Source organism: Phoca vitulina, unplaced genomic scaffold (genome assembly GCF_004348235.1).
Source record: "Phoca vitulina isolate PV1807 unplaced genomic scaffold, GSC_HSeal_1.0 scaffold26, whole genome shotgun sequence".
Lineage (NCBI taxonomy): Eukaryota > Metazoa > Chordata > Mammalia > Carnivora > Phocidae > Phoca > Phoca vitulina.
The window spans coordinates 18,882,881-18,898,678 of NW_022589729.1; the positions used below are offsets into that span (position 1 = coordinate 18,882,881).

The 15,798-nt window shown below is 59.9% G+C and overlaps 1 protein-coding gene across 4 annotated transcripts in view; it reads right to left on the reverse strand.

Moving 5' to 3' along the window:
* Positions 1-27: 27 nt before the first annotated feature.
* The window catches only part of CDK18 (cyclin dependent kinase 18), a 30,732-nt gene continuing 14,961 nt past the window's right edge, over positions 28-15,798 (reverse strand). For 3 of the 4 annotated variants that reach the window (XM_032422365.1, XM_032422363.1, XM_032422362.1), the window contains exons 2-16: positions 10,183-10,332; positions 9,872-10,011; positions 9,158-9,283; positions 8,305-8,361; positions 7,142-7,256; positions 6,857-6,951; positions 6,573-6,635; positions 5,781-5,904; positions 5,550-5,670; positions 4,669-4,766; positions 4,335-4,440; positions 4,161-4,203; positions 3,358-3,448; positions 2,977-3,054; positions 28-2,208 (exon numbers count right to left, since the gene is read on the reverse strand). In XM_032422365.1, coding sequence (XP_032278256.1) covers positions 2,174-2,208; positions 2,977-3,054; positions 3,358-3,448; positions 4,161-4,203; positions 4,335-4,440; positions 4,669-4,766; positions 5,550-5,670; positions 5,781-5,904; positions 6,573-6,635; positions 6,857-6,951; positions 7,142-7,256; positions 8,305-8,361; positions 9,158-9,283; positions 9,872-10,011; positions 10,183-10,306 — 1,416 coding nt within the window. In that variant the 5' untranslated portion in view covers positions 10,307-10,332 and the 3' untranslated portion in view covers positions 28-2,173. Of the gene's footprint in view, positions 2,209-2,976; positions 3,055-3,357; positions 3,449-4,160; positions 4,204-4,334; positions 4,441-4,668; positions 4,767-5,549; positions 5,671-5,780; positions 5,905-6,572; positions 6,636-6,856; positions 6,952-7,141; positions 7,257-8,304; positions 8,362-9,157; positions 9,284-9,871; positions 10,012-10,182; positions 10,333-14,136; positions 14,173-15,798 lie in introns of those variants that run through there. The other variant, XM_032422361.1, reaches the window with a different exon arrangement.

A 15,798-nucleotide genomic window follows, 5' to 3' on the forward strand; every position in this document is an offset into this window, starting at 1 on the left:
CCCCCCCCCCCCCCCCGCCAAGGCCAAGTGGGTGTGGTGAAGGGAAAGGCCAGGGGGGACCAAGGCTGCTGGACAGGTAGGGTCAGGAGGTATCGTTTGGGGCCTGGCATTCTCACAGTGCTCTTGGGAAAGCAAACGTGGACACCGAACTGGAAAGCAGAGCAGGATGCGGAGAGCTTTGGGAGAGACAAAGGAGGCTGTGTGCCCTCAAGGTAAGAGGCGGTCTGGGCAACAGAAGGTGGATTCAAAGTTTGTAGAAATTGCTGCTGGATTGGATTAGTGACATGTGCACCCTCCTTCTGTGCCCTGGCCTTGGCCATCCCCCATGTCAACCCTCTCTTAAACCGCCCCTCCTTTCCTCCCAAGAGGTCAGGGAGCCGTTGGGTTGGGGGAGCGAGAGGGGCAGCCCCAGCAGCCGGCTCCTAGACCCCTCCCCGGGGCTCCCTCTGTGCTCTCCTGGCCGGCCCCACCCCTCAGGCCCGTCCCTGGGCGAAGGCCTCCTCAGCTCCTCCCCACAAGGCCCAGAGCTGACTTCCGGCTCTGGAGGCAGCAACATCCGGAATAGGGCAGGACGGGTGCAGGGCACCCCTCCCATGCCCAGGGTGGGTTCAGAGATGCACACGAACCAAACTCTCTGTCCGCTTTATATATATACATATACAAGCAGGCCCCACCCACACTCATGAGGCCTGGAGAAGGGCCTTCCGTCCTCCCTCTTTGGCATCGATCCGTCAAAATCAGCTTTTCTGTATAACATGAATTAAATATATTATCTGTCTTTGTGCTGAGTCACGGGACATTCACAGTACAGTGCGGGGAGGAGGGGAGGGACTTGTGGGGAGGCCAAGACCCTCCAGGACTGCTCCTCAGGCTGAGGGGTTGGGCTGGGCAGGGGGCTTGCGTAGAGAAGCCGGGCCTGGCCTCCCCTTGGCCTTGCCATTGGAGATTCAGCCAAGTGTTGAGACCTTGGGAATACAACAGGCGTGCTCGGAAGGGGTGGGGAGGGGGAGCCTTCTTCGGGGCTGCGGGCCCTCGACTCCCAGCCCCCTAGGGTGGGGATCAAAGCCTGTGTGTCCTATCCCACCTTCCTCCACCTTCGACTGAGGCATTTACACCCTGCGCTCTGGGAGCCCGGGGGCACGGGGAGGCTGGTGCCAGGATAGGGTGGAGCATGGACCGGGTCCTAGGGGCCGGGAAGGGGGAACAGGGGAGGCTGTGAGAGCCCCAAGGAGCGGAGGCCAGCCTGGCACCAGCATGAAGGTGACCCTGCCTATCTGGGTGTCGTCCCCCGGACCTCGGCCCAGGGCTGGCTTATCAGGACCCAGGCATGATAAGCAGGAGCCACTTTCGGGAAAGGGTGGACAGGTAGGAGCTTGGGTTAGAGCTCCAAGGGCAGTGAGTGCTCTACCACCTGCCAATTTAAGGCAATCCTGTTCAGAATGGGGAGAGGGGCAGGAGCCAGCTGAGGTGGCGGAGTGCAGCTGGTGGGACCAGCCACCTCTGGACTCAGCTGGGCATCCAGCAGCATATGGGGCCTCTGGCCAGGAGAGGGAAATGGGGACAGGGTGAGGGTGTGGAGAAGTAGGGCTGGGCTCCTCTTCTCTGCTGCTCTAGGGACACCTGCCCTTCGGGTGGGGGGTGGGCTTTGGCACACACATGGGCACCCAGGATTCCAGGGTCCTAGACAAGGTGGCCCGAGCTTCCTGCTCTCAGAGGGGAAGCAGGTGAGTGACGTGTGGGCAGGCAGCCCCTGGCGGGGAGGTACGGTGGTACCCACGTTCGGGGCACAGTGCTCAGCCTGGCGCCTGGATTCTCCCGTCTGTGTGGGTCCCACGCTGGTGCCCAAGCACCTCAGGGTGGGAAAGGGTCTGCGGTCCCCCCACTCCCCGCCTCCTCATCTCCCCCCAGGAAAGCAGCTCAAGCCCAGCTCCAGGGCTGACGACAGAGGGGTTGGTGTCGAGGTGAAGGCCACAGGGGAGGCTTGTGGGAAGCAGGAAGAGGAAACAGCCGTGGCCAGCAGGGCTGCCAAGAGGTCTTCTGGGCCAGCCATTAGCCCTTGTTCCTCAGTCCTTCCAGGGCCACACAGGCCCCATCCTGCCCGCCGTTGTGCCGTTGTGCTCGCTGTGACCTCTCGTCCCTGGGGGTCCTGGGGCCGCAGCAGGGTGGGCGCGGCTCAGAAGATGCTCTGCCGCCGGCTCTTGCCTCGGCCTGGAGAACAGAGGGGAAGGGATGGGGCTGCAGAGAGGAGGCTGGACAGCGGCGTGTCCCGGGGACCAGGAGCGAAGGGCCTCTTCCAGGGCTATTCTGCTCCCAGAAGCCAGTCGGTCCTGGGTTCAAACCCCAACTCGGTTACTTCCCAGCTGTGTGAGATTGTGACCTAACTCCCCGGTGCCTCAGATCCATTGATTACGAAATGGGGAGCCTGGATAGTACCTATTTCAGGGCACCTGGCTGGCTCCGTCGGGAGAGCCTGTGATGCTTGATCTTGGGGTCGTGAGTCTGAGCCCCACACTGGGTGTAGAGGTTACTTAAAATACACACACACACACACACACACACAAAAGGTACCAACTTCAAGGGGTGTTTTAGGATTATACGAAATAACGCACTTGTCACATCTGAGGCCTTCAGCTGTTCTAGAGACAAGGTATGGTTCCCCCGGAATGGAGGCGGGAGAATTCAGGGTTTGCAAACAGAATGTAGCCCAGAGAGCGTGCCCCTTCCTCAGGTCTCTGTCTGATGCAGCGTTGTGTCTGGGCTGGGGGCTGACAAGGGACACACTGGAGGGAGGAAGCCTGGGCAGGAGATAGGGAATCCAGCTCCTTCCCTGCTCCCCATGGGCCCCCCCCCCCGAAAGGAGGCCAATGTCGGGGAGGGGGGCATGCTTATTCCTCACTCTGTTCTTCAAGAGGGAGGAGCAGCCTGCCCTGGTCTCCCCTAATTAGGGGAGGGGGTGGGGGAGGCACGAGCCCCTACCTGGCTGCTGGAAGGCCAGGCCCCGGTAGCCCGGGTCCTTCTGGAGCTGGATCTCCTTCAGGGAGAAGATGGACGCCGCTGTGGGGAGAGAGGAGAAAGGTAGGGAGAGAGCCGAGCCCACAGGGGCCCCCACACCCACAGAGCGCCCGCTGGCTGGGGAACCCCTGTCATTCAGGGCTGGCCCAGGAGCCCCTAGCTGGGCCTTGCAGGCGGCTTCCCAGATCCCACAGTTTTGCCCCTGAGTCACAGAGAGGACCCCGAGGAGGGGAGGCCCAGGCTGCTGGGCCTCTTTGTCCCAGCTCTTCCCCCCACAGCGGCCGCCCCCTGTCTTCGGTTCCGGGGTGACCCCGGCCCCTCCCCCAGCCTCCCCCGGATACTCACTATCTTCAAGCTGGTGCACGCGCTCTCCCAGAGACCGGAAGTAGGCATGGCTCAGGGCTGCCTCTGCGGCCATACGACTCTTGGACTCGTACTGAAAGGCACAGGGTGGGCTATGGGGCCGTGGCTGGGGGACTCTGGGGACCCCTGTGCGCGGTGCGACCCCAACACTGAGTTAGACGGCCAGAAGGAGAGGGGCCCGAGTCTAACCCAGGAGCCTGCAGGGGCCGCTGCCAGCCCCCACCTCCAAGCCAGCCCGAGGCCGACTGCGGGCTCGGCTCCCAGGTCTCCAGCCACCGAGAGCAAACCCAAACTGGGACTTTCAGAGAGTGACCTCCTCTTGGGATGGAAATAGAGGCTGAAGCCACCATGCTCATAACATTAACAACAGTAACATGTCATACCAGTGACTCCCCTGTGAGCTTCCTTCGAGACAGGCACCATACTAAGTGCGTTCCATAATCTCCCTTTGTCCTCGTGACCAGCTTATAAAATACGAATTCTTAATTCCTCTTTGCAGTGGAGGAAACGGAAGCCCAGGAAGGTTCTATAACTTGGCCAAGGCTACACAGCTAGTAAGCGGGCTTGAACTGGGGTTTGAGCTCAGAATGCGCCCACTCCCACCGCAGAGTGGAAACCAGCGCTCCTCCTGGGCCTGGGGGTGGGGCGCCGGGGACGAATATGGGGGCGAGCGTGAGCTGTGAGCGCAGAGGTGGGTGGAGGGCCCAGGGTGGGGGGGTCTCGGGGCTTCAGCGCTGCTCGCTCTCCGGCTGCCCGTCCCTGGGCCCAGCTGGGGGCACACTCACCAGGAGGAGGCTGGTCAGGAGGTGGATGCCGTCAGTGTCCAACCTGCAGGACGGAGGAGCTGACGCAGGCCCGGCCTGGGTGGGGGGGCCGGGGGCCGGGGGCGTGCGCGGCCACCTCCAGGAGGGACAGCGGGGACCGCGAGCAGGAGAGGAGGTGTGGGGCGGCAGGGCTACCTGGGAGCGTGGCTGATGAGCGGCTGGGGCTGGTACCGCGGGAAATTGTAGGCTCGGAACTCCGACAGGGCGGTCACACCGGGCCACGTCTCTTCTGTAGGGGTCCCTGGGGAGATGAGAGGGCGTGGGAAGGGCAGAGTGAGCGGCCAGGGCCACGGGCGACTGGGAAGGATGCAGTGAAGGGGGTGGGGGCAGAGAATGGCGGAGGCCACAGGGGTCGCCGCCCCGTCGAGAGCGAGTGGGAGCCCCTCTTCCCAGTCCCTTTAGGCGCCTGGGCTGGACGGAGTTCTGGCGCCCCCTGGAGGCGAGCGGGAGGGGGCGGACGGAGACTGACCCAGGAGTCGGAAGATGAGGTGCAGCTCCTCCTTGACCGTGGAGCCGGGGAAGAGGGGCCTCCCCGTGGCCATCTCGTAGTGGATGCAGCCCACGCCCCTGCGGGGAGCAATGCGCAGGGGCGGCGTCAGGCTGGGCCTCCTCGCACCCGCCCTTCCTAGGGCTGCTCCACCAGGGCACCTGTGATGCCCTGCCCGTGGTGGCTGCAAGAGTCCTGGCCCTGGGGTGGGCGGCCCAGGACAGGGGAGGCTAGCACAGCCCAGTCCGCCGCGGGGGCCTCTCTCTGGGGCTCCTCTGGGCTCTAGGGCGCTTTAGCCTCTGCCCTCACCCCGTAGAGTTTGGGTCTGCGCCCATGTGCCCGTTCCTCAAGCAGTGCTGTCTCAAACTCTGTCCCCACGGCAAGAGAGAAGTCCATAAATCCATTCTCTTGGGGACCCCTAGCACAGAACACAGTGGTCATTCATCAGAAACCTGGGTTTCTGCTTAAAAACTGGACTGATTTTTTTCGTTCTACACCAAATCATATGCATGTTAATTTTAACACAAAAGTAATAAATCCTTTCCAAAATTTTCAGTAGAAATGATGCTTGGGGAAGATTCATCACATTTACTGTGGCAGCCCTCCTGTGCCCTCTAGTAACCTCCTCGGGATCCCTGGGGGAATATTTCAGAAGCAGAGCCTTGGAGGGACTATTTAGAGCCAGGGGGACTCTAACATAGTCCAGACTTAATTCTTTCCCATCCGGTTACTGCAGGAGGATGTCACCTGGCTTCTAGTTAGGCAGGAGGTTAGGCAGTTCTTTGCAGAGGGTCTTGAGGCAGCAAAAGGGAAGGTGGAGGTGTGGAAACCCCCCTCACCCTGGTCCCACGGCGCTCACTCACCACATATCAATGGGGGTGGAGTACTCTGTGGACCCCAACAGCACATCAGGGGGCCTGTACCACAGGGTCACCACCTCATTGGAGTAGGTCTTCGTGGGCACTGACTTGGCCCGGGCCAGTCCTGGGGACAGACACATCACTGAGCCTCCCAACTCCCTCTCCCACAGCACCCACCTCCTTGGGAGACCGTGCCAGACCCGTCCCCTGGCCCCGGTGGGCTCCGGCCCTCACCAAAGTCAGCCAGCTTCAGCTCCCCCCTCTCACTAATGAGCAGGTTCTGTGGTTTCAGGTCCCGGTGCAGGATCTTGCGGCGGTGGCAGTAGGCAAGGCCCCGGAGCAGCTGAAACATGAAAATCTGAGGGAGGAGGGGACAAGAAAGGTGAGCAGGGGAAGGTGAGAGTGTGTCCCACCTGGGAGACCCTATGTTTCTGCCCCATGGCTGGGAGGGGTGGTGAGGTCGCTGGGGAGCTACCCGTTCTCCACCCATGCTGCGCCCCATCCTGGGCTCCATCCATCCCAGGGAATCCCACCCACAGGGGAGGGCACCAGGTGTGCGGAAGAGGAAGCAGGGTGCTGGAGGCCAGAGCGTTCTCTGGTCCGGGAGCTGAGGGGGGCCATGCAGGGCCAGGAAGCCCACCAGGGTGGGGAGCTATGCACTTGGTTCTTTCACAGTGACCAGAAGGGGTCATTCATCCCTTCAAGCTTCTTCAGAAGCCTCCTTTCATCTATGTACCCATTTGACAGATGGGAAAACTGATGCTCAGAGTTGGAGACGGGATTTTATATCATCAGCTAGATGGTGGCAGAGGGTGTGTGTCTGCATTGGTGGGGTAGGGCGCATAGCACAGTTCCTGGTATTCCCTGAATGGCAGTGACCTTGCACGCCCTCATGCCTTTGAAGGTCTGAGCAACCTCAGCAGCTGGGACCCTGGTGGTGAGTGTGGGTTCCCATGCTGGGCTGGAGAACAGATGGGGACCGAGATGGGGGCCCTGAGGGTAGGCGGCCCTTATGGACGCCCTCACCTTGACATTGTGCATGCTCATGAGGTTTCCACAGTGGTCCAGATACTGCTTCAGGTCACTATCCTGGAACACAGAGCCTGGCTCAGCCCCGACCTGTCTTGACTCATGGCTGGAAGCCCCTCCCCAGGCAGGGCCCAAGGTCTGAGCCGCCTTTAAACTCCCTGGGCCCACTCCTGCATGGAATCGTCTGAGAACCTGATTCTAGAACAAGGCCTGGGCTGCCCCCCACCCTGCCCCCACCCCCACCACAGAGGGGAGAAGCTGCTAGCCCCAGCCCAACTCACCAGGTACTCAAACACCAGGGTGAGAGACCGCTCCGTATGGATGAGGTCATGCAGGGTCACAATATTGGCGTGCTTTAGGTTCTTCAGGAGAGACACTGTAGGGGGCGACAGGCCCACCTGGGTCCCTGGGGCCCCACACACCCCTCATACCCTCTCTTCCTGGGATCAGCCCTAGGAGCCCCCACTCCAGCAATGACCCTCTGCCCCTAGGCTCCCTCTGGGGCTCAGGTCAATGAAGCCCTCCTCCCGGGAGCCCCAGGAGCTCAGGACCCTAGGGTGCTGTACCCTCTCGGATGGCAGTGCAAGGCGCCCCCTCCTCATGCTCCAGCCGGATCTCCTTCAGGGCCACGAGGTTCTCCGTCAGCTTGCTGCGCCCTTTGAAGACTGTGGCATAGGTACCCTGGGGACAAGAACCCCGGCAGCACCAGCCACACTCAGGGCCCATGGCCCTCTGGCCAGCACCCTCCTCTTTGTGCCTCTGCTTGCGCTGTGCCCTTCCCCCTTCTTCTCCTTTCACTGAGATTCTGCGTGTGCTCCAAGACCCATCTCTCTCTGACTCTGTCCCTCACTCCTCCCTGTTCACAATGGACTGTCCTCCCCCTGAGCCCCCAGCAGGCGAGGCGCCCTTCTATTATAACACAGTTTTGTTCTTCCTTATGTTGATGTTTACAGGTAAGTCTCCTCTTTGGGTTCCTGGAGGGAGAGGGCCATGTCTTTCTCCTGTCTGTAAACCTTTGGCTGCCCCAGGGCCCTGACACAAAGCGTGGCACAGTGGTAACAGAAATAGCTAACGGCCCACAGCGCTTACTCTCTAAGCATGTACGCGAGCTTCTTAGAGTAACCTAGTCCATCCCCACGACAGCCCTGGGGGCACAGCCGTTACACCTCCATTTGACAGAGCAAGAAACTACGGCACAGAGAGGTCCCATCATTTGCCCAAGCTAGCCACACAGCTAGTAAATGGTAGAGACGGGATTTGAATCCAGAGAAACACTTGCAGGAAAAGCAGACAGACAGACAAACTGGATTATGCCCAGGGGCGCCTGGGTGGCTCAGTCGGTTAAGCGTCTGCCTTCGGCTCAGGTCATGATCCCAGGGTACTGGGATCGAGCCCCGCATCGGGCTCCCTGCTCGGTGGGAAGCCTGCTTCTCCCTCTCCCACTCCCCCCTGCTTGTGTTCCCTCTCTCGCTGTGTCTCTCTCTGTCAAATAAATAAATAAAATCTTTCTTAAAAAAAAAAAAAACTGGATTATGCCCAGAGCCCACAGGCCCCACTCCATCCTCATGCCCTCCTCCAGGACCTGGGCCTCCCTCAACACCTGCAAAAGGCTGGGCCAGACTGGACGGCCAAGACAGTATGCCTCTGGGGCAGGGGCGATGGGAAGGCAGGACAGGGTGGGCAGGGGAGACCCTGTCCCTGCTCCTCACTGTCCCACCCAGCCTCTTACCTCCCCCAGTTTGTCCAGTTTCACGTATGTTTCCAGTTTCCCAAAGCCGATATCTGACTGAGAGGGAGAGACATAGGGTCCTGTGAGCCTGAAGGCCCCACAGCCCCACATACGTGACACCCCCCAGCCAGCCTCCAGGAGGGAAGGGAATGAGACCCCCATCAGGGAAAGGCAACAAAAGAGCCTAGCAGGGATGAGGGCAGCCACAAGTCCTGCCTCTTGGCCTCTCCCCTCTATCCCCAGGATAAAGGAAGGAACCCTAGGAGGTGTGAGTTTCTTCCTCCCCTGGCAGTGGAGGGGGCAGAGCCAGGGCTGGGGCACCTGGGATTGCCACACACCTTCAACACCCGTCTGTCTCCGCCTTGCTCAGACTACTAGCTCCTCGTGGGCAGAAACTGTGTCTTGTTCTCAACTGCACCTCAAGTGTCCAGTTCAGAACCAGCCTCCTGGCAGTCTCTCTCATCAGCATACTTCCTCTAGTTCAGTGGTACCCGACCCTTAACAATATAGATTCCTGGGCCCCACCACCAGAGTCTGATTCTGTAGGTATCTGGAGTGGGGGCCAGAGTCCACGTTTTGCAGGATGCTCCCAAGGAAATATGATAAGCAGCCACGACTGGAAAGCACATGCCAGCTGGTCTATGGGGGCTCAGCTTCAGCCCTGGTGGGACTCACCTAGGGGAGTGGACGTTGACCAAGGACTATAAGCTTGCGAATTGGCTGAAGCCAGCAGGTGGCGCCAGAGGCCCACAAACTGCTGCAGGCGTCCGCCCGACAGGCAAACCCGAACTGATGTGTCCAGGCTGGGGGAGGAGGGTCTCCCCTGGTGACCTCTGACCCTCTTGGAACTCACCAGGGATGCTCGGCGGGACATGCGGCTGAGTGGCTTGGGCAGGTCTGGACTCTCCAGGTGTAGCTTCTGCAGGAATTCCTGGGGCAGGCGGATGTCCATGGGCAGAGACAGCCTCTTACTGATGTCCTGCAGTGGCCGGGATGAGACGGGGACACCCGTGTTTGCTCCAGGTTACCTCGTGCTGTGGGACCCTCACTTTTCACCCAGGGCCTGGCCTTCCCTGTAGAGCAACCCCAGCAGGGCCAAACCACAGGCTGTGACCCCAGGCTCACAGCAGCTTCAAAGATGTGCTCAGAGACATATGTGAACACGCAGGGGTTGCTGTGTGACCTCAGGAGGTCCCTTTCCCTCTCTGGGCTGCAGTATAACCATCTATAGAATGAGATTCCAACGGATGGAAGCCTATTTGTCTTATACGTGGGCCCATGCAGACGAGTCATAAGAACAGTAGTCAAATTGTCTGGCTTCGTTATGTACCAGGACTGTTCTAGGCACTTGGTATATATTAACTTGTTTAATCTTCACGATGACCACTTTAACACAAGGAGACTGGCATACAGAGGTTGAGACACTTGCTCAAGGTCACAGAGCTGATCAACAGCAGAGCTGGGATTTGAGCCCATGGAGTCTGGCTCCCAGGCCGCCACCGACCTTGGGCACACACTGTCGGGCGTGTCCTGCCGCGCCCGCAGGGGAGAGCCCAGAGCCCCTCACCTCCATGGAGAAGCGCCGCTGGTTCTGCCGCCTGTACAGCAAGCCGGGGGACGGCTGCCCAGGGTCGTCCCCGCTGTCTGTCGGGGAGAAGGTGCTGGACTCTGGCTGGGGGTCTCTGCCAAGAGGCCCAAGCTGCAGGTCTGAGGGGGAGAGGCGTCAGCTGCCCACCCTGTCCCTCTGCCCCGGGCGGAGGGGCAGGGAGTCTGCCGCCCCACCTCTGTCCTCCCCCAGCAGTGTGGGCCAAGTCAGGGAGGGCCAGGAGGGGCTGTGGGGGGCGTCAGGGCGGGGCGGGGGGCGGCCGGACCCCTCACCCTCATCGCGCCTGTTGTGGAGCTGGCTGAACTGCTCTGTGAACTCGGCCAAGGACTCCTCGATGGTCTCAGTGCGCGGCACGGACAGGGAGAGGCGGCGCTTAAAGTTCTTCATCTTGTTCATGGTCAGCGGGGACCAGGCAGTGGGGCCTGAGACGGGAGAGGGGAGCAGCGCGGGTGAGAACCAGGCACCAGGCCCGGCTGACAGCAGATGCGAATTCTGGGTCTTGTCTCCGTCTGCCCATCGAGCTCTGGGGCCCTGCATTCGGGAGCCAGGGTTGCATCTTCTTCACCAAGGTTCCAGGACCTAGCCCTCTTCCTCCCTGTGCATCCCGCTCCCCCGGCCCCCCAGAACCCCCCCACCCCGGCCCGGCTACTACGTACTAATCAGTATAGCGAAGTGCTGCTCATAACAGCAGTATGGCGTGCCGGCAGGGGCCTGGGGGCCTCACCAGGCCACACGGTAACCTTTGGGCTCCTGGAGGGCTAGAGAATTCTCAAGAGGCCTGGAGTGGCAGGGAGGGGACCAGAACTCGGGCCAATAGTTCTTCACCCGCTTGTGTGTAAGAGCTTGAGTATGTCAACAGCCAGTAAGCCTCACTGACTGACGCCCAGAAGCTGAACATCAGCTCAGCCTGCGGCCGTGACAGTCTGGTCCAAACCCCACTTCATCCTCATACTGACACCTGGAGGTCCCTCTCTGGCTTGTCCTAGGTCCCTGGGACCCAGAAAAGGAGAAGGTCAAGGGAGGGGACGTGTGCCTCTGAGCTGGCCCCACCCCATCTCTCCAGCTGAAATGTAGGAGGTCAGGAGCAGCTGAAGGTCTCAGGGGACACACAGAAGTTTGTCGGAAAAAGAGGGCCCCAGGGACAGGAGGCTGAGCCCCTCTCATGCCAGAGCCCTGAGGGGGCAGGGTGTCCACGCCGCAGAGAACACAGTGGGGGAGAAGGGTGGGCTGCTCTGTTCACCTCAAGGCCCCTTCCCGAGCCAGAAAGGGTTCCCTCCCTGGGGCTCCCCAGCCCTTGTGCCCTCTGAGGGGGTACCCTGCTGGCCAGGCAGTTAGACTGCTTCTTCCTGCAGACCCTTCCTTCTGTATCTTGCCCTGAACCACCGCCCCCCCCGCCACTCCCCTCTATGATTTCATAAGTTCCCGGGTGTGGCTGCCCCTCATCCTGCTCTGCCCACACCTCCCTGGTGGAGCAGGGACCAGGAGGCCTCCCAAGTGCCCCACCAACGCCTGCCAAGAAGGCATCCAGGGCCGGTCTTGTGATGGGACGGGGCCACCCTGCACCCTCTCCCAGCTTTTACCCAAGCACCCAGCACAGCTCATTCCCAATCACTAGCCAGTTCCCTGTTGCCAAAGACCCCTCCTGAATCCCCCTGGTTTAAGGGATTCTGGGTCATAACATGTTTGCTTTGCTTCCTGGTCATCCTTCTGTCCTCAGCCAGCCTGGAGAGGGTCCCTTCCCTGGGCCAGCAGGCTCCTGAGCCCAGAGCTGGGGGGGGCGGTGAAGGGGATGGGATGGGGGTAGGGGGGCGGCCAGGTCCTCTTTTCTCCGGCTGGCGCCAGCTGAGCCCATCTCTGTCCGCTGGGCCCTAGAGTCTCACTTGGTTCATTCAGCTCGACAGGTGAGGACCGAGTAGCTACTATGTGCTGGGGTCACGGCGGGGAGTGAAGTGTGGTCCCTATTCTCCAGGAACTCAGCGGCTGCTGATGCCTCCTCTGAGGAGAAGGTATCAGAAGCTGTTCTTCCAGCTTCCTTGGCAAAGCCGGCACCTCGGACTTTCCGGATTCCCCGTCCCTAAGCTCATTCCTGCCCTCCAACCTCCGCTGCTCCCCCCTGGCCCCCAGTGCTCTGGGGCCACCGTCTATAGGACGCATGGGTGGACATGAAGGTCCCAGCGGGCAGTCACCCCGCTTTACCCTGGAGTGTGCAGCCAGCCAGGGGCCAGAGCCTGTCCCATAACGAAAGCTTCGTGACAGTGGCAGCATATGGTTTCCAGGGACAGGAGGACCTAGATGTGTCCTACCTGTCGCCTCACATTTCCCAGCAAGACAGGACAGTGGAGATGTCCCCATTGGACAGTTGTTTACAAAGTGGGCTGAACATCAGTAGCACCAGGGAGTATTTTTAAAAATTTCAGATTCCTGTGTCTCACTCTCAGAGTCTGGAACTGAGAATGGTGACTGGGAAAATGAATTTTTTTAAAAAGCATCCCCAGGGGCACCTGGGTGGCTCAGTTGGTTAAGCGTCTGCCTTCGGCTCAGGTCATGATCCCAGGGTCCTGGGATCGAGTCCTGCGTCAGGCTTCCTGCTAAGCAAGGAGCCTGCTTCTCCCTCTGCCTGCCGCTCCCCCTGCTTATGCCCCCCACCCTCTCTGACAAATAAATAAAATCTTAAAAAAAAAAAAAAAAGCATCCCCAGTGATCTGGACATGGAGCCACGGTGAGAAGCATCTGAGGTCTAGGTAAGGGATGGTAATCCACCCAGGATTCCAGATTGCCCTACTGTGCTGAGACAGGGAATCCTCTGAGCTGGGGAGGTGCAGGAAGGCAGAAGACAGAAGGCAGGCCAAGCGGAGCAGCAGAAGCCCCCCATAAGCCCCCCAACTACCATACAGGGGAAGAAATGTCTGCCCTGCAGACTGATGCCCCAGGCTCGGTCATGGTCAGCCTAGGGCTGTAGCGGGGAGCCAGGCACTTGGCTCCTTCAGGTCTGAGCTCTGCCAAGAGGGACTAGTCACGCCCCCTTCTAAAAACAGGGCTCCCCCATAAAGCCGTCCAGCAGTCTGGGATTTATGGGATGGCATGTTGGGTTTGTGTTCAGGAATCCACCAGTAGCTGCCATAAATCTTATGCCCTTGCTCTTGCCTTGGGGGAAGGGGGCTTGTTAGAAGCCTTCTAGGAGGGAGGCCCCCGATTTCTGCAAAACAAAAGAGAACCAGCCCTGAGTGGCACCTGCTCGTGCTGTCCCCTCAGTTCAGTTAGGAGCAAGGAGCCACCAGCTTGGGTCTGGGGTGGGATGGAGGGTGGGCTGGGGATCTAGAAGGAAGGTGAAGCTGAGGATGGCTTCTCAAGCAGGAACGCAGGGCCAGGCGATGCCGAGGGATGGGGGGGACCGGCTGTCCTCCACCCACTCGAGAGAGACCCAGAGGAAGTGGTTGTCACTGAGCAGGAGGGACGGAGGTCAGATGTAAGGATGGACTTACTGGTGGCGACAGCGAGGCAGGCGGCAGGGGTGGTGACCGCAGCAGAGAGTGGACGCCTCGCTCTGCTGGGGACAATCGGGGCATTGAACCCGGCAGGGTCTTGGGTGTGACAGGGCAGACTGAGTAGTGAATGCTCCCTGTTGTTCCCTCGCTCAAGACATAAGATGCCTCTGTCACTTTTCCCTTGAGAGAATCAGCTCTTCAGATTTGGGGGGTCAAGGGGGAAGGGAGACAGGAAAAAGGCCTGTCACCTTGTTGCTGTCTGCCCCTCACCCCCATCCGGGGACAGAAGGGCTCAGTGTGACCCAGCCCGAGGCCAGCCCAAGGCCGTGCACAGTGTGGCCTTTGTCCCCGGGGCCAGGGAGCCATCTGGGGCTGTCCTCGTGCAACTGGTGCCAGGGCAAGAGGGAGCTGGGCACCCAGGGATGCTGGGCTGGGGGCTGTTGGAGAAGAGTCCCCCTCAGGAACTGTGGGCGTGGACCCCCCACAAGCAGACCCTGCAACCAGGCCTCCCGCCCCTCCTGCCTGCCTGCCAGGTGAGCCTAAAGTTCTCAGCCTACCTCCTGTCATTTCCTCCCAGGCACACACCAACCAGCCCAGAACTTCCTGCTGGTGCCAAAACAGCGAGTGGTACAGGAGGAGGGAGGAGCCAGGCCAGGAGGAAGCGGACACTTGCCCAGAGGCCGCCATGTGCCCAGTGAGAAAGGGCTAAACTTTGGGAACGGTAGCAGGAGAAGCACTTACAGACCCACCGTTCCATCCCCTTGCTGGCCCGTTGAGGACACCGAGGCTCCAGGATGAGACCCGACTTGCTCGAAATCATGCAGCAATTTCCTGCTTGTTATTAAGTGCACAAACCCTGTGACCACATTGCTCCCTGCTTCTCCTAACGGGAGCCCTCCCCACGCTGCCCCTCCCTGGGACCCAGGCTGTAAGAGCCGTTTCCTGTTCGAGGTCTCCTCCAGGTTTCCTCCACCCCCACCCCGAATTAAAAGCCAAATTCACATTCTGGTGGCACTTCAGTTATATAATCTCTCTTAGCTTTGGCTCTAGTCCTTCGCTTGCCAAGTATTTATTAACAGCTACACATGCCAGGCACTGTTGTAGACCCTGAGAATCCACTTACGAAAGAAACAGACATAATTTCTGCCCTCATGGCACTTATATTTTAATGGTGGGGAGCAGCACAAACAAGAAAATAAATACATAAAATGCACAGGATGTTAACTGGTGACAGGTGCAACGGAGCAAAAGAAAGTAGCAGAGAAGAATGGGGGCTGAGGGGGGTGGGGTGTTGCAATTTTAAACAGGGTAGTCAGGAAGGTCTCTGTGGGAAAGTGACATCTCAGGAAGAATTCCAAGGAGGTGTAAGCAAAGGAGCTAGTCATGCGGAATCTAGGGGAAGCAGATCAGTGCAGGAATAGGCGGTGCAAAGGTCCTGAGGCAGAAGTGAGTTTGGTATGCTCTAGGAACAGCAGTGTGGCTGCAGAGGAGGCCACAGGGGAACACAGAGCAGAGTGTCAGCCCCAACAGGGAACAGGAGGGTTTCAGCAGCTGAGTGATGTGATCCCACTTAGATTTCAACAGGCTCCCTCTGGCTACTGTGTTGAGAACAGACTGTGTGGGCAAGGAAGGAAGCAGGGAGCGCCTCATCGGGAAGCTACTGTAGAGATCCAGGTGACATATGGTGGTGGTGGCCGAGACCAGTGTGGGAGCAGTGGAAGTGGTTGGCTTCTGGATAGATTTTGTGGGTGGAGCCCAAGGGATTTGCAGAGGGGGTGTCAGAGAGGAGTCAAGCAAGACTCTGAAGGGCTCTGGCTGGAGCAACTGGGAGGATGGAGTGGCCACCGCTGGACACGAGGATTGCTGGAGCGGAGGTTCGGGAGAGAAGACCAGAAACTGGGTTTGGGGCAAGTGTTTCCTGTCCAGCGGACGCCTGAGTGCGGACGCCGGGTGAGCTAACACGACGCGGCACCAGCAAAAGGAGGCCGCCAGGGGATGTGAGCTCTTCCCTCCTCTTCCCTCAGCTCCTGTTCAGATGCAAAGATGTGCCGGAAAAGAGCCCCAGATAAAGCTCACGAGACACGAGACACGAGACACGAGACACGTCCCTCACAGACTCCTGACAGCCTACGAAGTGCTCTGAGACCCCCGACGGAAAAGGGGCAGGAAGCAGGGCCGTGGGCATCTACCTGCAGGCCTGAGGCACCTGACTGAGAGGGAAAGACCAGGCGGGCAGGGTCCCCCCGACTTAGATGACACAGCTCTCCGGGGCCACGCAGGGCAGAGGACCCCGGCTTCCTGGCTGACCGCTCTCAGCCCCGGTCCTCGGAGGGGAGAAAGCTCCCCACGGCAGACCGGCCGGGCCCCCAGGCCCAGTGTCCAGGGAGGGCAGACACAGCCTGC